Here is a 22,334-nt window from a genome sequence, read left to right on the forward strand (position 1 = left end):
TTACCACCCATTCTTTTTTTCTTTTATTGGTATGTTATTTATTTTCATTAATGAAGTATAAAATCCTAACTCAAAAAAAGTCAGATATGTTTAAAAATTCTTTTTTGTTTGTTTGTTATAGCAAATTGGCTTTAATCTTGGAGAATCTGTCAACTGAGTGATTATGCATGATTCCAAAGGGACGCAGAGAACAAACAGTGTATAAACTGCTATTTTTAGGAAGAGATGCAAGGCCTCTTCCTAACTCTTCACCCAAATATGGCTGCAGAGGAGTTAAAGCTGAAAGCACTTTTGTTCTTCATTTTACAAAGATTCTTTTTGCCCCTGATATGCAGAGCACTTTTTAGTATTTACAGGAACAGATTATAATACAAAGAAAGGAAAAAGATAGATGTAATGGATCAGTGAGTATGAGCTTGCTTTTCCTTTGACTTAAGTACTCATGTTCTGTCTCACCCTCATTCAAGTACTAGTGTCCATGATTGTGGCTATTTCTGCCTGGCAACTTTGGGTTAATGCAAAGAGTCAGTGTAAGAATCAGTGAAAAAGGTAGTTCAGCAAACATTTTTGTTAGGCCATCTTTTGCCCAAACTGTGGGAAATGAAATTGTTTAGTTAGTGTAGTTTCCAGCATACTGTGGTGAACCTAGATTTTAAAAAAACAAGGATAGAACTTCCTAGCTAGTGCAGTGCTTAGGAATCCGCCTGCCAATGCAAGGGGCATGGGTTCTATCCCTGCCCCAGGAAGATCCCACATGCCACGGAGCAACTAAGCCCATGTGCCACAACTATTGAGCCTGCGCTCTAGAGCCCATGAGCCACAACTATTGAGCCCATGTGCCGCAACTACTGAAGCCCACGTGCCTAGAGCCCGTGCTCCACAACAGGAGAGGCCACCACAATGAGGAGTCCACGCACCACAACGAAGAGTAGCCCCCCGCTCGCCACAACTAGAGAAGCCCACGTGCAGCAACGAGGACCCAACACACCAATAAAATAAATGAATGAATGAATAAATAAATAAATTTAAAAGCAACAAGGATAAAATAGTCTAGCATTGACTGTTGTGGTTTTTTACTTCAGTAAGTGAGTCTATTCCTTACTTCAGGAATCATTTCTGGAAAGGTCGGCCAGTTTCAGATCAGGTGCCCTTCTTAGCATTGAAATTTGGTAAGTTATATGCATTCACTACAGAACCCTTGTTAGCTCCTCTGAAAAGTCAACACAAGAAGAAGCAGATGTTGAGAGTAGTTTAACTGAAACCTAAGTTAAAACTAAAAAGAAGTCAAGATTAACAGTTAACCTCAGAATTCACTCAGAAAGTGGTGTCATGAGTTACCCTGGAGGAGGGAACCCTTTTTCCTCCACTGTGTGACTATGTGTGTTATAAAGAAACAGGTGATGACTTTAGGGAATGGTTTTACTTAAAAGAGCTGCCTTTGAAAGGCCGATCAAAAGAGTGACATCAAGAGAAACATGTGACTTTTAAAAATGAGATGGCTCCACCCCTTCCCTCCCAACACCCTGCATCCCGCCCAGGTTTGGTGGCCTCCAGTGATGCTAGTTATTTTCTCCCATGCATTAAGCAGTATGGGTAGTTGTTCCCCATGCCTACTTAGGCAGACTTACTTTGAACATTGATTACTTTGAAGTTGATGACCTCTGTTTTGATCTCTTTGCCGAAACCTGTCTTTTTACAGAGAAGAATGTAAGGAATCACAGTGTACTAGCTTTAAGTTCAGGAGGCTACCCCTTGACCTTGGCCAGCAACAGTGGCACTTGCCTCAGATCTCACCATTGATCCAGTACAGAACTGGTGGGAAGCAGGAATAACCGGCTTCCCAGGCTGGCTAGACAGTTTAGATCTGTGTTTCTGCAGCGGAAATACTGAGTGTTAAGCTAGTGTTCTGTATGGGGAGACTCAGGAGACCAAAGAGCAGCAAAAAGATGAAAGGCAGTTCCTGGAGCTTACTTTTTCCATTCTTCTGGCAAGCCTGAAGAAACAAAGATCAAGAAAAGTTCACTGCTACTTCTGTTGCCTTTGCTTGAATTAGTTTATCTTTAACATGAGGAGTGACCAGAGTTTATCTTTCAGATTTGCTCAGTGTTCTAAAATGTGGAGCATAGTGTTTAATTTGTATTTTACAACATTTATTGAGCTCCTGCTGTATGCAGTACACTCTGTTCAGTAGCAGGAAAACAAGGAGAAATGATCATGAAGATGATGATGATGCTGGAGTTGATTGTAATAGAAGCTCCCACTTATTGAGCTTGGCCTTGGACTAAGGGCTCTGGACAGGTTTTTATATTTAGTTCTCCAATAGCACCTACAAAAAGTATACTTACTTATGGTTGAATCCACTTTATAGATCAGAAAAATTATGAGTATCTTACCAGGTCACTAAGTTCTTAAATGGTAGAGTCAAGGCAGTTCTGACTCCAAAGCCTATTCTCATAGCCATCATGGTTTACCACCTTTTAAATACAACAGTGTTTGCCCTCTAAGAACTTATTCACTTTCATTTCCCATGAAATGATCTTCCCCAGCTTCTCTGTTCCAATTTCTAATTCTCTAATGTAGAGAGAAAGATGCCATTTTTACAAACTCCTTATCATAGCTCACTCCACAATTTCTTCAGTGACTAGGGACCAGACTGCAAGTCAGCAGCTTCCTTACATTGATTTTTAAGGCTTATGGGTGTTAAGATATTATTTTAATAACATGTTCCCAAAGACAGTTACTATAGTTGAAAAAGCAATATTGTAGAGCTTAGATTAAAAACAAGCCTCAAGTCTGACCTTTGTAGCCGTCCTTCTGTTTTAAACTCCTGCCACCCCCAAACCCACCACAGGGGAGCCAAAGAAAGTTGTGCTTTGCACTTACAGCCTTCTTGACTTGTCACTGAAAGTTCTGGTGATAATGACATCAGTGCCACACTTATCAAGTATCTATTATGAGCCAGAGTCTGAACTAAATGTTTGTGCTATGTAATCTTTATCATAAGCACTATATGGGTGAGAATACTGAGGATAGGGGAAGTTGATCGTGTTCTCTGGGTTGCACAATGGGTAGTGCCAGAATCGGAACCCAGGTCTGTCTAACTTTTATGCCCATGATCTTATCAGGACCTCATTCTGGGTTTTATACACACACACTCACTATGAGTCTGCTGGGAGACCTCACTCTTGTACTAAATTCTGTGCTGTGGACACTACAGCCTTCCCCCCCCCCCCTTTTTTTTTTTTTTTTGTTTAATTTACCCTTTTTATATATTTTTTTAAACGAGAATACTCTAACACCATCAGAAAATCAAAGGTAGGGATAAGTCACCAGAGCTTGAAAAATTTGGTAACATAGTCAATATGTTAAATATCGATCTCATCTCAGTTTCACTATTCTACCTGGTTATAGGATCAAGCACTTAATTTTTTCATTTTTTAATGTTTTAAAAGTATTATAATGTTTATTTACAATTATGTTTTTTGGCTTTCTGGGTATGATTGATTATTTATATAATTTTTTGCATAATTTTATCATTTGGCAAATCTTGATATGCCCGTGAAGCTAGTATACCTTGTGCTTTTTATATTTTAATTTCTCCTGTCTTGCTTTGTGAAAATGTTTACCTGCTATTGCTATGTGTGTTATACTAGTTTAACTTAAAATGGGATCCTATCTTTTTAAAACACATTCTTCTTTTCCTTCCTTTGGGAAATTTCTGTTGTGATGAGTGATTCTATTGTGATGAATTTTTAAGAATTGACCTCCTGGTGTGACTCATGAACCAAATCCAGTAAAAGGTATCCTCTAACCCAGTAATTCTGTTAAATCTCATCCGGCTTTCCAAACTGGAAGAGTTTTATTGAGACACTACACTACCATAAAGAAAATGGTGACTTTCATAGGACATTGGTATCACATTGAAACTGGCTAAAAATCAACTTAATAGCCTTCTTTATATGTGCTGTTTTCACCAAAGAATAATTTTTTAAAAAACATCATATCTAAAGCTATTTTCCTACCCATTCTCCATTCTGAGTTACTGCTACCTTCTGATTTTATGTTGTGGTAAATTTGGCAATATCTGTCATCATCAGTTCAGAGAGAACAGACCTAGGCACCAAGCGCAAATTGCCTTCCCTCTTTCGTTAGAACTACATTAGAGAAAATACTTAGCTAAGCTTAGGTGAGGGGTGGAGATAAGGCCCAAGCTCATCTTTGTGATTACTTTCTTTCCAGTCAGAAAAAACGCTTAACTCAGATTAAAAAGTAACTACTGCAGGATTTCTAACTCGTTTCCCATGAACCATATACTTCTTTTCTCCCCTTCCACCTTTCATAGCTTCCCAAGAAATCAGAAATGAAATGATAAGAAATTGTCATATATTAAGGAAGAGTAGAAGTGGCCTTGTCTATAGAAGCTATTTTAAAAATTAAGAAATAAGTCAAAACTATGAAAGGATCTTTTTGTTAGTCTTCCTTGGTATTTTTTGGTAAATTCATATGGAGGCATCATAAGGAATGGAAACGTGAACGTTCTAAAGGAAATAAAGGCACGCGTCCCAGCTTAAGTGACTTGAACGTGATGTGCTCACCTCTTTGTGGTGACTGTTGGGTATTACAGCACACACGGCTTCCCCACCACTCACACTGTCCCTCCCACCACCTTCAGCATTCAATGTCACGTATTTTTTTTCTGAGCTCAAGGTCAAATTAACTGTGTTAAAATTGCTCGTCGTTTTTAGAAGAAGCATGTAATGTTTTATGTAAATAAGTATATTCCATATAGATTTAAACAATTTTTATAGCTAGCCAGTAACAATTGGAGGCAGTTGTGACCTGTTTTGGAATTTACTGTTTCTCTAGTAGTAGCCAGAGCGTCTCAGATGCAGAACTATTTGAGGTAATCACAAGGAAAGGCTGATAGAAATTGTGCTTCAATTTCTTAATACATGTGATAGTTCTTTAAAAATTACTCTAAAGTCATACTGTTTTCTGGCTACAATAGCCTCCTTTGTGCAGATTTGGTAAGATTGGACTTAATTGATTGTGGTTTTAGCATTTGAGCTTTGAAAACTCCTGAACTTGAACTTCTTTTCAAAATCCAAGCTTGAGAACCTTTTTTTAATTGTTATTCAGATAGAAGATTTCCCAGAAACAGAGTCATCCCTGATTTGCTTGATTTCCGCAGTACTAGGGACATTTCAGAGGTCTGGGAATAGACAAAACTTATGAACATCACATTGGAACTTCCCATGTTAAAACACTTTTCATTAGTGTACAAGACTCTTGCTAATTAATGCATGACATGTATTAATTCAATTTTAAAAGATGTGTATTAATTCCTGTGTGTAATTAATTGCTTCCAGATGCCCCATGCTCTTTTCAAGCGGTGTTCTCATTAATTAGTCCTCTTAATAGTCCTAAGAGGAAGAAGGGACAGTTGTTTGATGTTTACTTAATTGAAAGAGGTATTTATACACTGAGCTGATCATTTGGTGAAAATTATTTAGAGAAAAGTCAACAGACTATTGGGTAAGAAATTTGGTCTCAGGAGTGGGGCAACCCTCTACCTCTCTTTCTGCTTCACAGTCCATACAAGCATCTGGTTTACATGGTCATTCCTTTTAAGGTGAAAGGAAAACAGAGACTTTTTTTCCCCATTAAAAAGTTATGTTTAAGGTCATGCATTCTAATTGTTTAAAAAATGCAAACAGGAATCAAACAAAACTCAAAACCTCCTTCACTCTCCTTTATTTCTTTCTGGTACAAAGGGTTTAGAAGTTTGAGTAAAGCATACTGATTAGTGGTCACTGTATTATTGAGTCCTGTCTTTTAGTCTCAGATTTAGCCTTTATTTAAACTATCCCTCTCTCTTACTGTTTTTATTATTATTGTTTTTAACCTTTCTCTAATTTTTTTCCGTCCTAGTTTATTCCCATGCCTGTACTCTACGGCGTGTTCCTGTATATGGGGGTAGCATCTCTTAATGGTGTGCAGGTAGGTTTTCCATAGTAATCAACATAGTCATGTTTTTCTAGTAGTAGTACAAACAGTCCAATAATAGATCATTGAAGAAAAATGCTAATCCTTAACTGCTAAGTTTTTAAAATGCATTTATTTTCTACTTTCTCTACCGTTCACCTGTGTTTCTGATTTAATTAACAAAGTTAGCTTGTGTTAACAAATGTTATCATATGTACCCATTCTTGAAGTAAGCTGTTAAAGGCCATTTGACTAGAAAAGTGAGCGAGCTATCGGTGATCTCCCTTTCTCCCTCCCTCCCTTCCTTCAATGGAAATCTAACCTTTCCGTGTGCTCGAGATATTATTTATCCATCTGCCTTTACCATATACTAAGAACAGGCTATTCTTATTTGATGTGCTTTTCGCATGGCTGAGATCATAGATCAAAAGTTTTGGACCAATAAAAGAATCAAGTCAATGTGGTTAATGTGCTACTTTTGTCAAAAGCTTCAGCTCGTCACATCTTGGGTAAAACTGGCCCCCTTTTTAAAAAATCATTAGGGGAACTTTGTAAGGGACTTTGTCTTTCAATTGATGTTTAATTTAATTGGCACCAGGAAACTGGAAGTACTTCTGCTGCTTTCTGGCACCTTGTTAACTGTAGCCTTATTTAGCACTTAGTGATATTTTAATGGGAGAAGACTGCATGTTCTGTGAGCATCATAAGAATTTATTTAAATCCCTTCGTAACAGTCCTTGCTTTCATTTATTGAATTTAGATTAATTTGGTTTTAGAGTCAGATAGACCTGGGCAAGTGGCCAGAACCCCAAAAAGAGAAAAGGCTATTTTATTTTTCCTCATTTAGGTCTATTGAGTAGGATTCTTCACCATTGGGATATTTATTACAAAATACAAGGTGGTTTTTCATAGAGTGGATTAAATGAATGTGAATGTGGGTTTATTTGTGCCCATGAAACTTTCGGGAAGTATAAACATGTAAATATATTTTTACCTGACATTGTAAATATTCTTTATTACTTTAAATGGAAAAATGTGAAACAAGTATGGTCCCCAAATTAATAGTTCTTATTTTTGTATGGCCTAAATAAGTCAATCTAGATCAAAAGTTTGATTTTATGTGTTTTAAGTGTGTAATCGATGTGTTGGAGCTCAGTACATGTTTCTTAAATTAAATAGAAGGGAAAAAATCAACGATTCCATAATGATGGGGAAAAAATCCCTTGCTGAAGGGACAGCTAGTGGATTTCTTAAATTCTGCTATGGTGTTGCCCTACCACCTTTTCTCTTTACTTTTCTCTTGACTCTTCCTCTTTTAGACCTTTTGGGCAAGATTTGAGTTAGCAAAAAATATTTTGTTACCCCAGTCTTTATAAATGGGAATGCTTCTACCAGTCAAAAATATCTCCAGAGGAAGAAAGAAAACTCTTTAGATAGGAAATCACTTCAGAGAAGATTGTGATAGTCTATTTATTTTTACATTTTTCTCTTCCCTCCAGAAAGAAAGTAGAGATATTATTTCAGAGTTCTTACTACATAATTATTCATTTTAACAGCTATTTAGTGAGCATCTTCCATCTGAAAGTCCCTATGATAGGTACTTAAATATCATCCTTATCCTCATCATTGATGTAATAAACTCAGCAGTTATTCTTTGAAGCACAGCACCTGGCACATAGGTGCTCAAGAGTCATTTTAGTACCTGTTTATACATGACAGTGTAATAGCCCTCCTAGATCAGATATCTAGTTGTTGACCCTCTGAAACTCACTGCAATATTCATGTGGCTTTTCTCTGAAAAGAAATGGTAATTCATTGCTGAATGTATTAGTTAAGTTATGCCACAGATAATGTTGTATTTATGAAAGTACCAATGCATTCCCATTTTCAAGTCAGATACTTCCTTTATATCTTTGAAACATTATTGAAATAGATATGATACATAGCATCTCCTCTTCTTTTCAGATAAGACAGCTGAGGCACAGTTAGACACATGAGTTAGATGTCTTCCTTTAGCATAGTATTACTAGAACAGGCACAAAATCTTCTCTCCCAAGATGCAGATATAGTACAAGTAGAATATAGGAGATGAGCATCTTGAATTTATATTTGGCTTTGAGACTTTATTCTTTCGCAGTCACTTTATCCCATATAGCTACATAACATTCCTGCAAAGTAATGACATAAATTGAAAGACTCATACTATGTCTTACAGTGTTAGACTACATTTCTGCACTCCCTGACCAGTGTCCTCTAACAAGGACATTGTTTGCCTAAATTGTAGAATATAAATCACTAGTGTTTAGTTAGACATAAAGAAATGACTTGTTGCATCAGCACTTGAAGTAATGTACTTGTCCTCTGCTTCCCTTTCCTCCCCAGTTCATGGATCGTCTGAAGCTGCTTCTGATGCCCCTGAAGCATCAGCCTGACTTTATCTACCTGCGCCACGTGCCCCTGCGCAGAGTCCACCTGTTCACTTTCCTGCAGGTGCTCTGTCTAGCCCTGCTCTGGATCCTCAAGTCAACCGTGGCTGCTATCATTTTTCCAGTCATGGTAGGGATTGTGGGGTTTTTTTTCACCTTTATTGGAGTATAATTGCTTTACAATCTTGTGTTAGTTTCTGCTGTACACAAAGTGAATCCCCTCCCTCTTGAGCCTCCGTCACACCCTCCCATCCCACCCCTCTAAGGTCATCACAGAGCATCGAGTTAATCCCCCGTGTTATGCAGCAGCTTCCCACTAGCCATCTATTTTACATTTGGTAGTGTATATATGTCAGTGCTACTCTCTCACTTCGTCCCAGCCTCCCCATCCCCCCAAACCGTGTCCTCAAGTCCGTTCTCTACGAGATCACATCAGTATCATGTGGTTGTTGTAATATTGGCAACACGTGTCTTTTATGGGTGCTTCCAGTCTTTTTTTTTACCAGCTTTGATCTAATCAGTTTGGTTGGTTGTAATTTAAGGTTCCCAGGTCTGTGGTTGTCTAGGCTGGACCTTGGAGTCAGACAGCTGAGTTCAGATATTGGCTCTGATTCGTGCTGATCAGTGAACGTCCCCTGAGTTCCCATTAACTCATCAGTAAAATGAGAGTGGCATCTTTGTTTTTATTCTGAGCATCAATAATGAATATAAAGTGTATAGCACAATGCCTGACATATGGTAGATACAAGTGCACATAACGTTAGTTATTTTTAAAATACTGCTGTACATTGGAATCAGCCTAAATAACAGAGTACAGCACATTTCCAGCCAAATAATAGAGGACCAGTTTGGCAACTTATGCGAGATCATCCAGTGAATTAGAAGAAGTGGAGAGAGAAGCTTAGTTTTTGAAGTTCTCCTTTGCATCATGCTAACTTTAAGGATAAGTCTGGGCTCTCTCTCCTTGCCATGTTATGATGAGAAGGAAGGTGAAACGACTAATATTCCACTCTGAATCACAAGTGAAAGAAGGGCAAAAGGAAATGCTAGCTCTGTATTTGACTTCATCATTGAATTTCTGTGAGTGTGAAATAATGCTATGGTAGCTTTATTTATTATTTTTTTTTACTGTTTTCTCTTTTTAATTAAGACTGTTTTTTGAATAATCATTGAATTTTTACTGTAGCTTTACATTTCTTGCAAGAAAATGCACATGCGTATGCTTGAAACAAGTCACAAAGTCAACCTCAGGTCTGGCTTTGTCTTCCCTGTAGCTTTGGAAGTAGCACTTTAATATACAAACCATATTTTATTTGTTTACAAAAATCTTCTTACTCTTAGGCAGAATTATTATTTTATTTTATGTATACTGGTTGTTTACATGTTTTTTCCTCCAAGAAAGCAGAAAAAAATGGTGTCAAATATTAGTGGTATTTGCGGAGTCAGATTTTTACTCTTGATGCTCCCTTATATTTTTCTTTTGAAAACAAACTCTATTAACTTACTGGAAAACACACCACGTATGAGAAGAGACTTCCATCTGCCTATTAAATATAATCTACCCATGTATTAGTTTTGCTAAAGCCAGGAAAAACAAAGTTAGACCAGGATAAATTTGAAATGTATCCAGTAAATCACTTATTGCTTGTGCTAAATAATAATAAAAATATTTTACCTTTACAAAGTATTTTTCATCTTTCAGGGCTTTTATTTGATCATTAAACAATCATGTGATATCAGTAGGTCAGATGTTATTAATTTCTCTAAGAGATGAAGAGGCTGACATAGAACATAGTATGGATAAAGACAACTGTTAATTTGAGGCAGAGCCAGGACTTTTGAGTCCTACTGCATACTGATTTTACTGTTGAGCAAAGACATCTTTAATATACCATCAAGAGCAGTTCATAAAATCAGAGATAGAGAGTTCAAGAATACTGGAGTTAGAGTTAGAAAACTGGGACCCTTTGTATTCGCCCTTTATCTGGCTTTGTGATCTTGGATAACCTATTTATGTCCCTAAGCTTTCTTTAGTTTCCTCTGCTGTTGGGTAGAGATACTAACATCTACCTTTCAGGTTTGTTGTGGGAATAAATGAGAAAATATTGTCTAAGAGTTTAGCACAGTGTCTGACTCAGGGTAAGTATTCAATTTATGGTGGAGATTGAAGTTGCCCCAGTAAGTTAAATGGTCTGTGCAAACTCAAATACTAGCTCATTCTTAATACTTTGAAGATGTCTCAGTGATGTTGTACAGCTTTTCTTGACTTTCAAAAACTTGTGTAATGTTTTAATTTTGAATAATTAGAAATCATATGCAGACTGTTTTTCCCTTGAAACCTTTAGTTATTTTATTAAAAATCTGACATGGAAGAAAATGGTTTAAAAAATAAACCTTTCATATGGAAATTCCAAATGAAGGGATCATACATTACAGTGAACAAAATAAAATGAGACTTTTATGAACCAACTTTCTCCACAAAGCAAATGTTTATGGTCCACTTAATATAAGTCCATACAAGCGAGATGAGTTCTGTCATACTCTAGACTTGTACCAAATAGGTTTCTAATGGCTTTGCTAGGGCAGTATTAATACTAACTCTGACTTTCCTGACAAGGGTTCTTTCCTTTTTTTTATATTTGTTCTTCCAGATCTTGGCACTTGTAGCTGTCAGAAAAGGCATGGACTACCTCTTCTCCCAGCACGACCTCAGCTTCCTCGATGATGTCATTCCAGAAAAAGATAAGAAAAAGAAGGAGGATGAAAAGAAAAAGAAAAAGAAGAAAGGAAGTCTGGACAGTGACAATGATGACGTAAGGAGCTTTCTAAAATTCCAAAGTAAAATTCCAAAGTTAGGTAAACAAATGTGAAAATTGTACTTTTTTAACCCTTGTGTGGGATGCATGACGGAGTCCAAGAGTGTTTACCTGGCCATGCTACTCGTCACTTTTCATCTTCCTTTGCCCTTTATTTTCTCTCTTTGTTTTATTGTTTCGTTTTGGTTTTTTTAGTGTTTTCTGAAGTCTTTCTGTGACTGTGCATACACTAATAATGATATAATGACTTCTAAAAAAATAAAGCCCATCATATCTAAAAAACTTCAGTCTCTGATCTTGTAGATAAAAAAGGAAGCTTGCTTCGTAATGTTATGAAATTGGGTTTATTATTGATAACCCAGGATTTAAATTGGAGATAATAACTCAGTTTTATGTAATTTTAAGCCTACTGTAGACAAATGCTGGTGACCTCACCTCCTATGTCTGTGTATCTATTTGAGTGGGTCTCAGCCAAAGTTCTCTGCAATTGTACTTATCCTTGCATTGGACTTTGACGTGATTTGAGATTACTTCTCTGTAACCCTTCAATAAAAAGGAAAGGAAGTTGGAATTTGGGGTCTTTTTACATAATTATAGTAGTCAGTGTCATAATTTAGGTGACTCTCTTGCAATCGTATGACTAAGTTGAGATGTAAAATGATTGTCCACTTTTTAGGAAACCATTTCACAGAAATCTTGGTGTTTCAGTAGGGGTCTGTAATCAGTGCTAAGAGAAAATCTGGGATTTGCTTTTCTTTAACATACACGCACACACACACACCAATAGCTTATCTCAGTAGCCTTTTGAAAGGACAGCCAAAATGACAGCTTCTATATGAAGATTTGTAGATTTGTTCTAGATTTTACATGGTGCAGTATCGCCATGCTAATGGAATCCCCAGTATCTCCTTCTGACGTGGGAGTCTAGTTAATTTTTGGTGTCTGGACTGTACTTGATCATTTTGATGGCTCAGGCATACCTTGTCCTTAATTGCCAAAACAGCCCTTTATAGTATATTTTTGTTCCTATTTTACAGGTGAGGAAATTTAGACTAAGAAATGTTAAGTCATTTTTCTAAGTGTACACATATTGGCAAAGGCAAAATTCTCATCGAGGCCTGTCTGGTTATTTTCGATTGGTCATGCTGTCTGATTGTATTATTTTTGGAGAACTTGGAAACAGTACAGTGAAGGAAGGCAAGAGACAAAATTGGATTTCAGATAAATTGATCCAATAAGAAAAGGCTAAATATATGAGGCACATTTAGCTAAAGAGAAAGAGTCTGAGGGAGCTTTTGTGACTGTCCTCATCCATCTTCAATGAGAACATGTATATAGATTTCCTGTTTCTAATGATGAGAAAAAAAGAGAGAATGTGCTTAAACAGCAGCACAGATTAAGATGCACTATTAAAGAGAACAATGCATTTACACATTGAATAGAAATCAAAATTTGAAAATAATTTCTAGGCTACTCAAGACAAAAAAAAAGATTGAAATACTGAGATAATTAAAGCAGTATATCATCTTGAATTTTCAAAACAAGTACCTTAGTTTATGTACAAGGACATCAAAGTTAAAATTCATTATACATTACAAATATATGAAATAATATTATGGAATCTTCTTCTCTAATGGCTTTTAAGAAAAAAAATAAGAAAATATCTACTTTTAAGAATGTTTTAAATTTAGTGCTCTGTAGTGTCAGAAGGGGGATCACATGAGCTCCTGAGAAGGTCTTCTAATTCTTAGATTTGATTTTCAACAAATCATATTTTATTTAAATAGTGCTATTCTTTTATTAATAATATTTATCATTTTCAATCCATATTTCCAAGAGATTTCTTGAAGATAGTGTGATACTTGTTTCTTTCCTTTTCCTCTTTCTCTTCTTCCTCCCCACCCCCACCAAAACAAACAAACCAACAAGCTTATATATTTATCCTAAACAGTGAGTCCAGCCAGAGTATATCTGTGTGATATGTTCTGTGTGTTGAGTCCATTATTTGGAGTTCTCCATCTGAAACGTGGCTGTCCTGTTGTTCACCTGGTCATCATGCGGTGTGGGGTCCTTGGATATAGGGAGCCACACAAGGGCATGGGAGTTCCAACTCCAATATTTGTGAGCAGAATTAGTGAAAATTATGGCTTGCCAACATTTTGAGCCACTCAGTCATTTTTTGAACCTGCCCAGTAGGCTATGGTTAAGGGTTGGCTGCCAAACTGTTCATCTATAAATGCTAGTATTTGGGGAAACTTTGAAATAGTGTAATAAAATTTGTCCTTGACACCCTTATAAAGGTAGGGGCACATGGCATCTTCATTTATTTTTTTCAATTGAAGTGCAGTATTTTAATCTTTTAAAAGAATATTGTGGCTCATTATCCTCTCTAGATGAATCCTAAAGGAATGTTCAATGTATGTAGTAGCTTTATGATAAGATTTATTTTTTCTTATTTCCTTTCACCCCCTAGTTCCTGTTTTTCCTCTTTCAACTAAAGGTCATCTCCTTGGTACTTTCAGTTAAGAGATGAATTCCATCTTTTGAGTCCCAGCATAGACATGGATTCAATAATGTATCCAAAAAAACAGTAAAGTGATGATCCTGTGGAAATCTGTTACAGTTTTGGCTTAGGTGGTCTGTTCTTTAAGAAGCTTCATGATTAGCTGCCTGGTTTTATCATTTTATTTTGGTTATGATTCTTCTCTGCCTATCTGGCCATCATAGGCACCTTCCTTTTGACTTTATGTTCTAATGTTTTGCTAAGTTTCCAAATATATTTGGTATAAGCAAATTGAAATGAGCCTTTAACTACAAAATAATTTTGATGGAATGTTAGAGTAAGGCGAGAGGGTTATCTTCAAGTCTATGTAAATGACTCCTGGTGAGTGGATATTGGAAAAAGTCTTCTTACCTGTCTTGGAAGGAAAGATAAGTCATCAAATTCCTGGAGGTGGAATCAGAAAGCATAAATGAAACAAAAATTTCAACACCATATTATAGTTTAGGAAGTCTCCTAAATTTAATCCTTCACATTCGAGATTATTTGCTTCACACACACATACAACTAACTCATAAATATTTGATTGCGAATCCAGCTTATGGAAAGCTTTGCAATTGTTTTAATTTGTAGTGATCTCCATTTGGTGTGGTCCTAGTTTTAACTGACTTAATCCCCTTAACTCAGAAGAGAGGAAAATAAATGTGAAGGGAAAATGCCACAGAATTTGAAAAGTCAGCAAAGGAGAAGTGATTATATCTAAGGCTGCTCTCCTTAGTACAATGTAAATGATAATGTGACAGGTTTAATCAATACTGGGAGGTAGGGAGGTCTGTATAGTAAAAACTTTCTAAAAACTGTTATACATTTCTTTCACAGTCTGACTGCCCATACTCAGAAAAAGTTCCAAGTATTAAAATTCCAATGGACATCATGGAACAGCAACCTTTCCTAAGTGATAGCAAACCTTCCGACAGTGAGTAGAACTAACCTCTTGCATGCCAGCTTGAATATGATTTGCACTTACAGAGAAAGAACTGTAGGACTGTCATCTCCATTAACTTTCCCTCTGTTTTCTTTCTTTTTTTCTATGTGAAGATTTATACTTAATTATTATGAAACTTCATTCTTACATTCCTTGAGCTTCCCTCTTTACCTTTTCCTTTTATCCATAACCATTTAAGTTTTTATTTGGTGGTCTTTTCTCTGATGCAAGTCATCGCCAGTTTCTTTGCTAAATTCATAACCATGTTTTTAATTGATTTCCCTTTTCTCTGCTGGTATGTAGAACGGCAGCTTCTAGTACTATATCACTGTCTGTTACTGTTTGTCTTCCTTAGGCTTCCACCAATGACCAAATCAGCTCAAAAGAGAAATTGCATCATGGGTCTCTCAAAGATCAGTGAATCAACTGTTAATACTGAGAATTTGGAATAATTGTTATTTTCAATTAAATCGGCAATCATAACATATTAGCAACCACTCTTTGGGTATAGCTTATAAGATATTTGCATTTTCTTCCTAATGTCTTCATTCCCCTTCTGCTATTTCAAAATCATCTTAACTGTACTGATCTTTCTAGGGTAATAGCCTGGTGGCTAAGGTGTAATGGTTTTTGACATTTCTTTTGTAATTGAGTTAACAGGCCACTTGAAAAGGGTGAAAACCTCTGTAGTAACATTAGTGAATAGCTCAAACTTTCCCAATAGCAAGCAGCAATTGCCTCCAAACTACTTTACTATGAGTTCTCATTTGAAGAAAACGTATTCTTTTAGATCCAGATGCACTTTGAAGTATACTGATTTGTTATAGAAAAAGATAGTTGAAGTACTTTTATTTCTATTTGACAGTGCTACTTCAACTTCAATAAGAAGTAACCAAGAAAAGTTTGAAATGAATGGCTGTTTATGAAAAATGGGTATTTTAGTTATCTATTGGTATGTAAAAAGTTACCACAAAACTCAAGTGCTTCAAACAACAAACACGTATCTCCCCACACAGTTCCTGACGTTCAGGAATTTAGGAGCCGCTGATTTGGGTTGATTCTGGCTCAAGGGCTCTCGTGAGATTGCAGTCAAGCCCTTAGCTGGAGCTGAGTCTGAAGACTTGACTGGAACTGGGATCTGCTTCCCAGCTCGAGCACAAGGCAGTTGGCAGGAGATTCTAGTTCCTTGGCTCAAGGGCATCTCTTAGGGCTGCCCGTGATAACAGAGAAGAAACCAAGACAGAAACTGCAGTCTTTTATAACCAAATCTCAGGAGTGATATACAGTCTCCTCTGCCATATTCTATTGGTCACACAAACCAACCCTGGTACAGTCTGAAGAGGACTTTTATAAGGATATGAATACCAGAAGGCAGGGCGCGTTGGGAGCCATCTTGGAGGCTGGTTACCACACTAGTTTAAAGAAAAGAGAATTAAGGCAATCTCACCTTTGGTGTCCAATCTATAACCTGTAACTTGTGACTGAGGCTGCTTCCTTCTCAAGCCTGTCAGCGGGATTTAGTTGAATATTTTCTTTTTAAGTTCAAGCTCCCCAAAGCACTGTCTGCCTTCATTTTTCATTTCTAGAGCATTAAATAGCAAAAAGAGACTAGGAAAGGATGTCTTCCATTGGCATTATAACCTGGCACAGCTCTTCTAAGTACAATTTAAAGGCTGCTTAAAAAGAATCACCAGCTAGAATTTGAGGCTCCTGGAAAAAGTCTCTGGCAAATTGGTTATTTTGTGTTAGTTGTTCTTCATTTTCTCAAAAATCCTTTAAAAGGGTACATTGAAGGTAGTGGATATAATATTAGAAATTTACTTAAGCAAAATACCCGTGATCATTCTAAAGTCTTTTCTAGTATTGTATTAATCCATGAAAGAACAGAATTGATAATAGAGTTGCAGTATAAGTAAGTTTCTCAAAATCTTTTTTTTTTTCCACCTGCATGAATAGCCGCAGGACAAAATTGTGAATGCTGACGATGGCTGGAAATCCAAGGACGAGCCTTAGACATTAAGTAGATGCTATCACCCACTAAAAATGATTTAGCCTGCCCCCCTCACTGAAAAGATCAACACTGGCCCATTCTAGAAAACCTAGAATAGGAGAGGCGGAGTGATTTTGTCTTCATCACACTACTTAGATTCTTAGCTTGATACTGTGTTTATTGAAATTGTCTAAACTTGTCTTTCTTACACTTTCCAGTTGTGAAGATTTTAAAGATTTTCATTCTGATGTTCTACTTTACCAATGACTATTACTTACGATTAAAAAAAATTTTTTTTAGGGGAAAGATCACCGACATTCCTTGAACGCCACACATCATGCTGATAAAATTCCTTTCCTTCAGTCACTCGGTATGCCAAGGTAAAGGACAGCCCCGTATTTTACGTTATTCTTTGGGATGATCGCCCCACAGAAATGGAACCAATGGTGGGCTGTTGGCAGAATAGCCCTGTTCTCCGTCCTCTCTACAATTTGTCTTAAATACATTACCCAGTCACCAGACCTCATCCCAGCTTTCATTTGTAGAAAACATTCTAAGAGACCTCCTTGACTTACTCTTAGAAATAATGGAATCTTTCAGTATCATTAAGGTAAAGACCAGGATCAGTGTTAGCTCTTGTCGTATCATCATCAGCTCTCGTTTAAGGGTAGCTGACGTTTCCTGGTGGCTCTTTTCCAATAGTTTTCTTCTCTCTTAACACAGCTCTAGAGACTTCAGCTCCTCCTCTTAACACAGCTCTAGAGATTTCAGATCCTCCTCTTAACACAGCTCTAGAGACTTCAGCTCCTCCTCTTAACACAGCTCTAGAGACTTCAGCTCCTCCATGATTTTCAAAATTGTGAAATCTCTGTTTTCTTCATGTCAGTCTTTTGTCCTTTAACTTCTGACAGTGTCGCCCACCAGGAAGTCCTCTTTCTTGGTTGTTTTGTTTTTGTTTCTAATCTAGGTATGAGAGCTTATGAAATTTTTACTTGAATTTCTTACCTCTATTTGGTAACTTCATCCCATTTTTAAAATGTTTGTTTTTACAAAGAAGGAGGAGATAAGTATTTAAAGAGAACAAGGACCCATTTGACTTCTGTACAATGCATAAACATTTGACTGACGGTAAAGGAATTCTGATTTACTTACTGTTTCCTTTTTTCTTTTTCCCTTTTCTTTTTCTCTAGTCCTCCTAGAAGTCCAGTAAAAGTTGTGCCTCAAATTAGACTAGAACTCGAGCCTGAAGACAATGATTATTTCTGGAGGAGCAAGGGAACAGAAACTACATTGTAACCTGTTTGTCTTTCTTACAACTGACAGTTTTTGTTGTTTGTGTTCTTGTTTTTTGTCTGATTGTTTATTTTTTAATTTTTGTTTTGTTTTGGTTTTTGGTCACTGGCCAAACAATACAGCGCTCTCTCTGCTTCTCTCTTGCATAGGTAAAATCAGGACAGTAGTGCACGGTTCCTTAAAAACAAGATCTGAAGAATCCCCTTTTTGTTCTTACACTTTCAGATGTGTCCTCTGCCAACCAAATTCCTCTGTCACTCAAGACACACACAGACCCTGTCCTTTTCCTTTACTAAGCAGAGGGCAAAAGTATTAAGGATTTTGTGACACCTTTTATTAAAATATTGAAGGAACTTCCAAGTTGAGCTTTGGAGCTGTGCTTACTGGCTTGTCTTTCTGTCTGGTCGAACAAACCTTGACCTCCAGACAGTCCCTTCTCGCTCATAGCGCTCTCCAGGACTGGAAAAAGTGCTGCTATTCTAACTTGCTCTTGCTTATAAACTCTAATCTTAGAGTTATCAAAAGAAGAAAAACTAAAGGTACTTTACTCCCACTAGAGAAACTATTGCCATCATTGTAGCAAGTGCTGGAATGTCCCTTTTTTCCTATGCAACTTTTTTTAACCCTTTAATGAACTTATCTGTTGAGTACATTGAAGAATATTTTTCTTCTTAGATTTTGTTGTTTAAATTATGGGGCCTAACCTGCAACTTATTTTTTGTCAATTTTTTAAACTTTTTTTTAATTACTGTAAAGAAAATGAATTTTTTCCTGCAGCAGGAAACATAGTTTTGAGTAGTTCTACCTCTTATTTGTAGCTGCCAGGCTTTCTGTAAAAATTGTATTGTATATAATGTGATTTTTACATAAACACACACACACACACACACCCCATCTCTAGGGTATGCCAGAGGGCTAGATCGGATTAAAAACACCATGTTTCTGAGCATCCATTTTTCCCTTTCTTTAAGAGAAATTTAACTGTTCTATGAAGGAGATCGGGAGAGGAAAGAGAAGCTCCTTTGTAATGGGAATAACTGATGTTTTGATAATAGTAGTACCCGGGCACAGACGCTGATTGTATTACCGTGTTGATGTCCTATGCAGTATTGTTAGACTTTTTTTTGTTTTGAAAGTACTTGTGTGTTTGTGTATGTACTCTGTGTGTGGCTGGTGCACATAAGTGCAAACTTAGAGAGAGACAAAGTGATGGTAGGCAAAGGGCAAAGTCATCTAGCCTCTTGTGTCAGTTTTTATAAAACCCAAACCACATATGAAAAATCTATCACAGGCAGGTCCAGGAGACTTACTGTTATGCAAATGAGGGTAAATATATTTTATTACCCAGATAGCAGTCACCATCACTGATACAATAGCCCTTATTTACAATACAAAATCCATAGAACTATAATAGGCCATTTTTACATTTATAAACTGTCTATGAGAATGCAGATAGATCACAGAGGTAGATATGTATACATTTTAACAATACTCACACTTGTCTTTAAGATTGAAGGGCAATTATTATTTGTGATTGAGGCGTATAGACTATATACGTCTATATACATGTGTGTGTATTTGTATTTCAAAGTACCATACTCAAAGTTAGAAAAAAGAAAATTAGATCTTTAACCAAATTTAACATGTTATCTAAATGTGGTGTTTTAATAGGCTGCATTGTGTATTATGAATCTGCATTAAAAACAACATTTTAAATGTTGAATCCATAATTTTGGATTCCTATAACTGTATTTGTGATATATCCTAAGACAGTTCTTTGGAGGAGTACTAGAAGCAGAACGAAACCACTTATTTTGGTTTCATAATATGCACATATTGACTCCCATTCATTCTTATATTAATTAAATTATAATTTTGTCCTGTTGAAATTTTGATTATAAAAATTGTATTATTCTAAATTAACTGTTACGTGTATAGTATCTGATAATCTTAAAACTTTTAATTTTTACACAAATTAGACATAAATGACCTACAATGTTTTTCATTAACACGAAGGTGGCAAATTAAATGTTATTTGTTAACACCTCACGTGCCAAATTTTGGCATCATGTTTGTATTTAGAGCTATCCTTAAAATGATTACTCCATGTTATCTACTTTTTCATTACCTTAATATAAAACTGTATGAAGCTTTTCTCTTTCTTTCTCATGAGCATCAATAAGATGTTTAAAAGCCATGCATAATAAGTGTAGCCTAACTAGGATCTTATTCAAGACACGTTTGTTCACTTTTATAAAAACTCTAGATAGAATAATTTATGTTTCTGATCATGAATCAAGCGTTTGGGGATTCATGCCCCTCCCTGTCCCTTTCAAAGAACTCCTGCAGCAACTTGACTCAGTGTTTCAGCCTTTGAGTAGATCTAAAAGCTACCTGTACCTTCATTTATGATCCATATTCTGTGACGGAAGGTCGGTGCTCATGATGTGAACGCAGAGTAGCACCTTGTATTTGCTTAAAGGAACAGTTAGTATCAAACCTTTTCAATATTTTGGAACCCAGGGAAGTATTTTAAAAATCGTTTGCTTTCAGGGGAACACAAATAGTTAGCAACCAACCAGACAAGCCCTGAGGTCCACACAGAGCCACCGAATTATCTGTATTTTAACTGAATTTACTATCAAAGAACTAACCAGATTTTGGGATGGTTTTGTTTCTGTATAAACCGGACACACAGAATACAACAGTAAATTTTTTACCAAGTGTCCTCTCCCTCATGTAAATACAAAGATAAAAGTTGAAGCTGTTAGAAGTAAAGGACTAAGTGTGCACACAGAGTTGTTAACCAGAAGTCCTGTGGTTGTACAGACTCACTAGTGGAAGGAAAGCATCACTAGGTTAAGAGTCTGCTTTGTCAGAGCAGAAAGGGCTATGGTTTTGCATTTGAAAGAAAATCTTTTGGAGACACTGTTTTCCTTGATAAAAGTCACTCTACTATGTAAAACAATGACCATCTTGGAATCCTAATTATTTTGTGTGCCATACTGGGTACTGTTCCTGCCTCTTCTTCCAGTCAGGCAGTGGAGTAGGGTGAGGGGATGGAGGAAGTCAGAGAAGTAGGAAAACAAACCTTCTCTGGTCAGCCCCCCACCCCACCACCTCAAAGATCGGGGCTGGGGCGGTGGGGGAAGAAAAACAACTGTCTGCCGTCAGAAATTCAGTTTGTATATATTTTATGCACATGTACCAACACACACAGAGTAAATCTTTTATCAGCTACATATTGGTGTTTAATACAGAGAACGATTGTCTTCCGAGTTTTTGCTTTTTTTTTAAACCGTGTTAAGTACTTGAAATGTATTGACTGCTGACTATCTTTAGAAAACAAAAACAAAACCATTTGAGTTGTATTACTGAGGTTGACATTGTTCAGGGATGGGACAAAGCTTTCTTCAATCCTTTGCATACCACTTAATGATTTTGGTGCAGGAACTTGAGATTTTCTTATTTATTCCATGAGATTTCACACCCACTCTTCACAGCATGAGCAGGAAGCCCAGTGGCTCCAAGTGGCCGAGTACAATCAAATGATATTTTGCTTGGGCCTTGGGAGTTTTTAGATGATGATTTCATCAAGCTTCATTGCAGCCTGAAATAAAAAAAGTTTTGTGATATATGCTAACCAGTCAAGTTGTGTTTTGACCAGAAATTTGTATATGTTCTATTTTAGGGCTCATTTCTTTGTGCTCTGTGGGTACACACAAAAATCCTGAATTCTGTTTCTTAGGCAAATATTGCAACTCAGGGCTAAAGTCATCCAGTGAAACTTTTAGAGCCAGAAGTAACTTTGTCCCAGACCTACAATGTGAAGAGTATGAATAGTTGCCTCTTTTTAGCCATTTTCATGGCTGGTACATATCCGTACACATTACTTTTCAGAATCAATACGCACTTTCAGATATTCTTATTTTTATTCTCTTAAGTCTTTATTAACTTTGGAGAAATGATGCATCTTTTTATTTTAAATGAAGTAGATCAACATGGTGGAACAAAATGATAAAGTACAGAAAACATTTCAATATATTACTAATAATTTTTTTCCAATATAAAACCTAAAATTCCTATAACATTATAGTATTTTACAGTTTTATGAAGCTTTCTATTGTGACTTTTATGGAATTAAGAGATGAAGAAGATGAGATATTTTAGCATTTATATTTTTCAAAATTAAATGTATACTTAAAATAAAGTAACTTTATGCATTTATGAGTGTCAAGTGCTTCTGTTCAACTCTTCAAATAATTATTAAGTGCCTGTTATTTTACGTCTTTGGGTGCTGCGGGGATTACAAGGATGAGTAAGTCCAAGTCCCTACCTC

The 22,334-nt window shown here is 36.4% G+C and overlaps 1 protein-coding gene across 3 annotated transcripts in view; it reads left to right on the top strand.

Annotated features, from left to right (window-relative positions):
• Positions 1-22,118, top strand: part of SLC4A4 (solute carrier family 4 member 4) — a 336,115-nt gene extending 313,997 nt beyond the window's left edge. For 2 of the 3 annotated variants that reach the window (XM_057726750.1, XM_057726751.1), the window contains exons 21-26: positions 5,932-6,000; positions 8,368-8,541; positions 11,063-11,224; positions 14,607-14,703; positions 17,003-17,082; positions 17,893-22,118. In XM_057726750.1, coding sequence (XP_057582733.1) covers positions 5,932-6,000; positions 8,368-8,541; positions 11,063-11,224; positions 14,607-14,703; positions 17,003-17,046 — 546 coding nt within the window. In that variant the 3' untranslated portion in view covers positions 17,047-17,082; positions 17,893-22,118. Of the gene's footprint in view, positions 1-121; positions 980-5,931; positions 6,001-8,367; positions 8,542-11,062; positions 11,225-14,606; positions 14,704-17,002; positions 17,083-17,892 lie in introns of those variants that run through there. The other variant, XM_057726752.1, reaches the window with a different exon arrangement.
• The last annotated feature ends 216 nt before the right edge of the window (positions 22,119-22,334 follow it).

The sequence above is a fragment of the Hippopotamus amphibius genome, chromosome 3 (assembly GCF_030028045.1).
Source record: "Hippopotamus amphibius kiboko isolate mHipAmp2 chromosome 3, mHipAmp2.hap2, whole genome shotgun sequence".
Taxonomy (NCBI): domain Eukaryota; kingdom Metazoa; phylum Chordata; class Mammalia; order Artiodactyla; family Hippopotamidae; genus Hippopotamus; species Hippopotamus amphibius.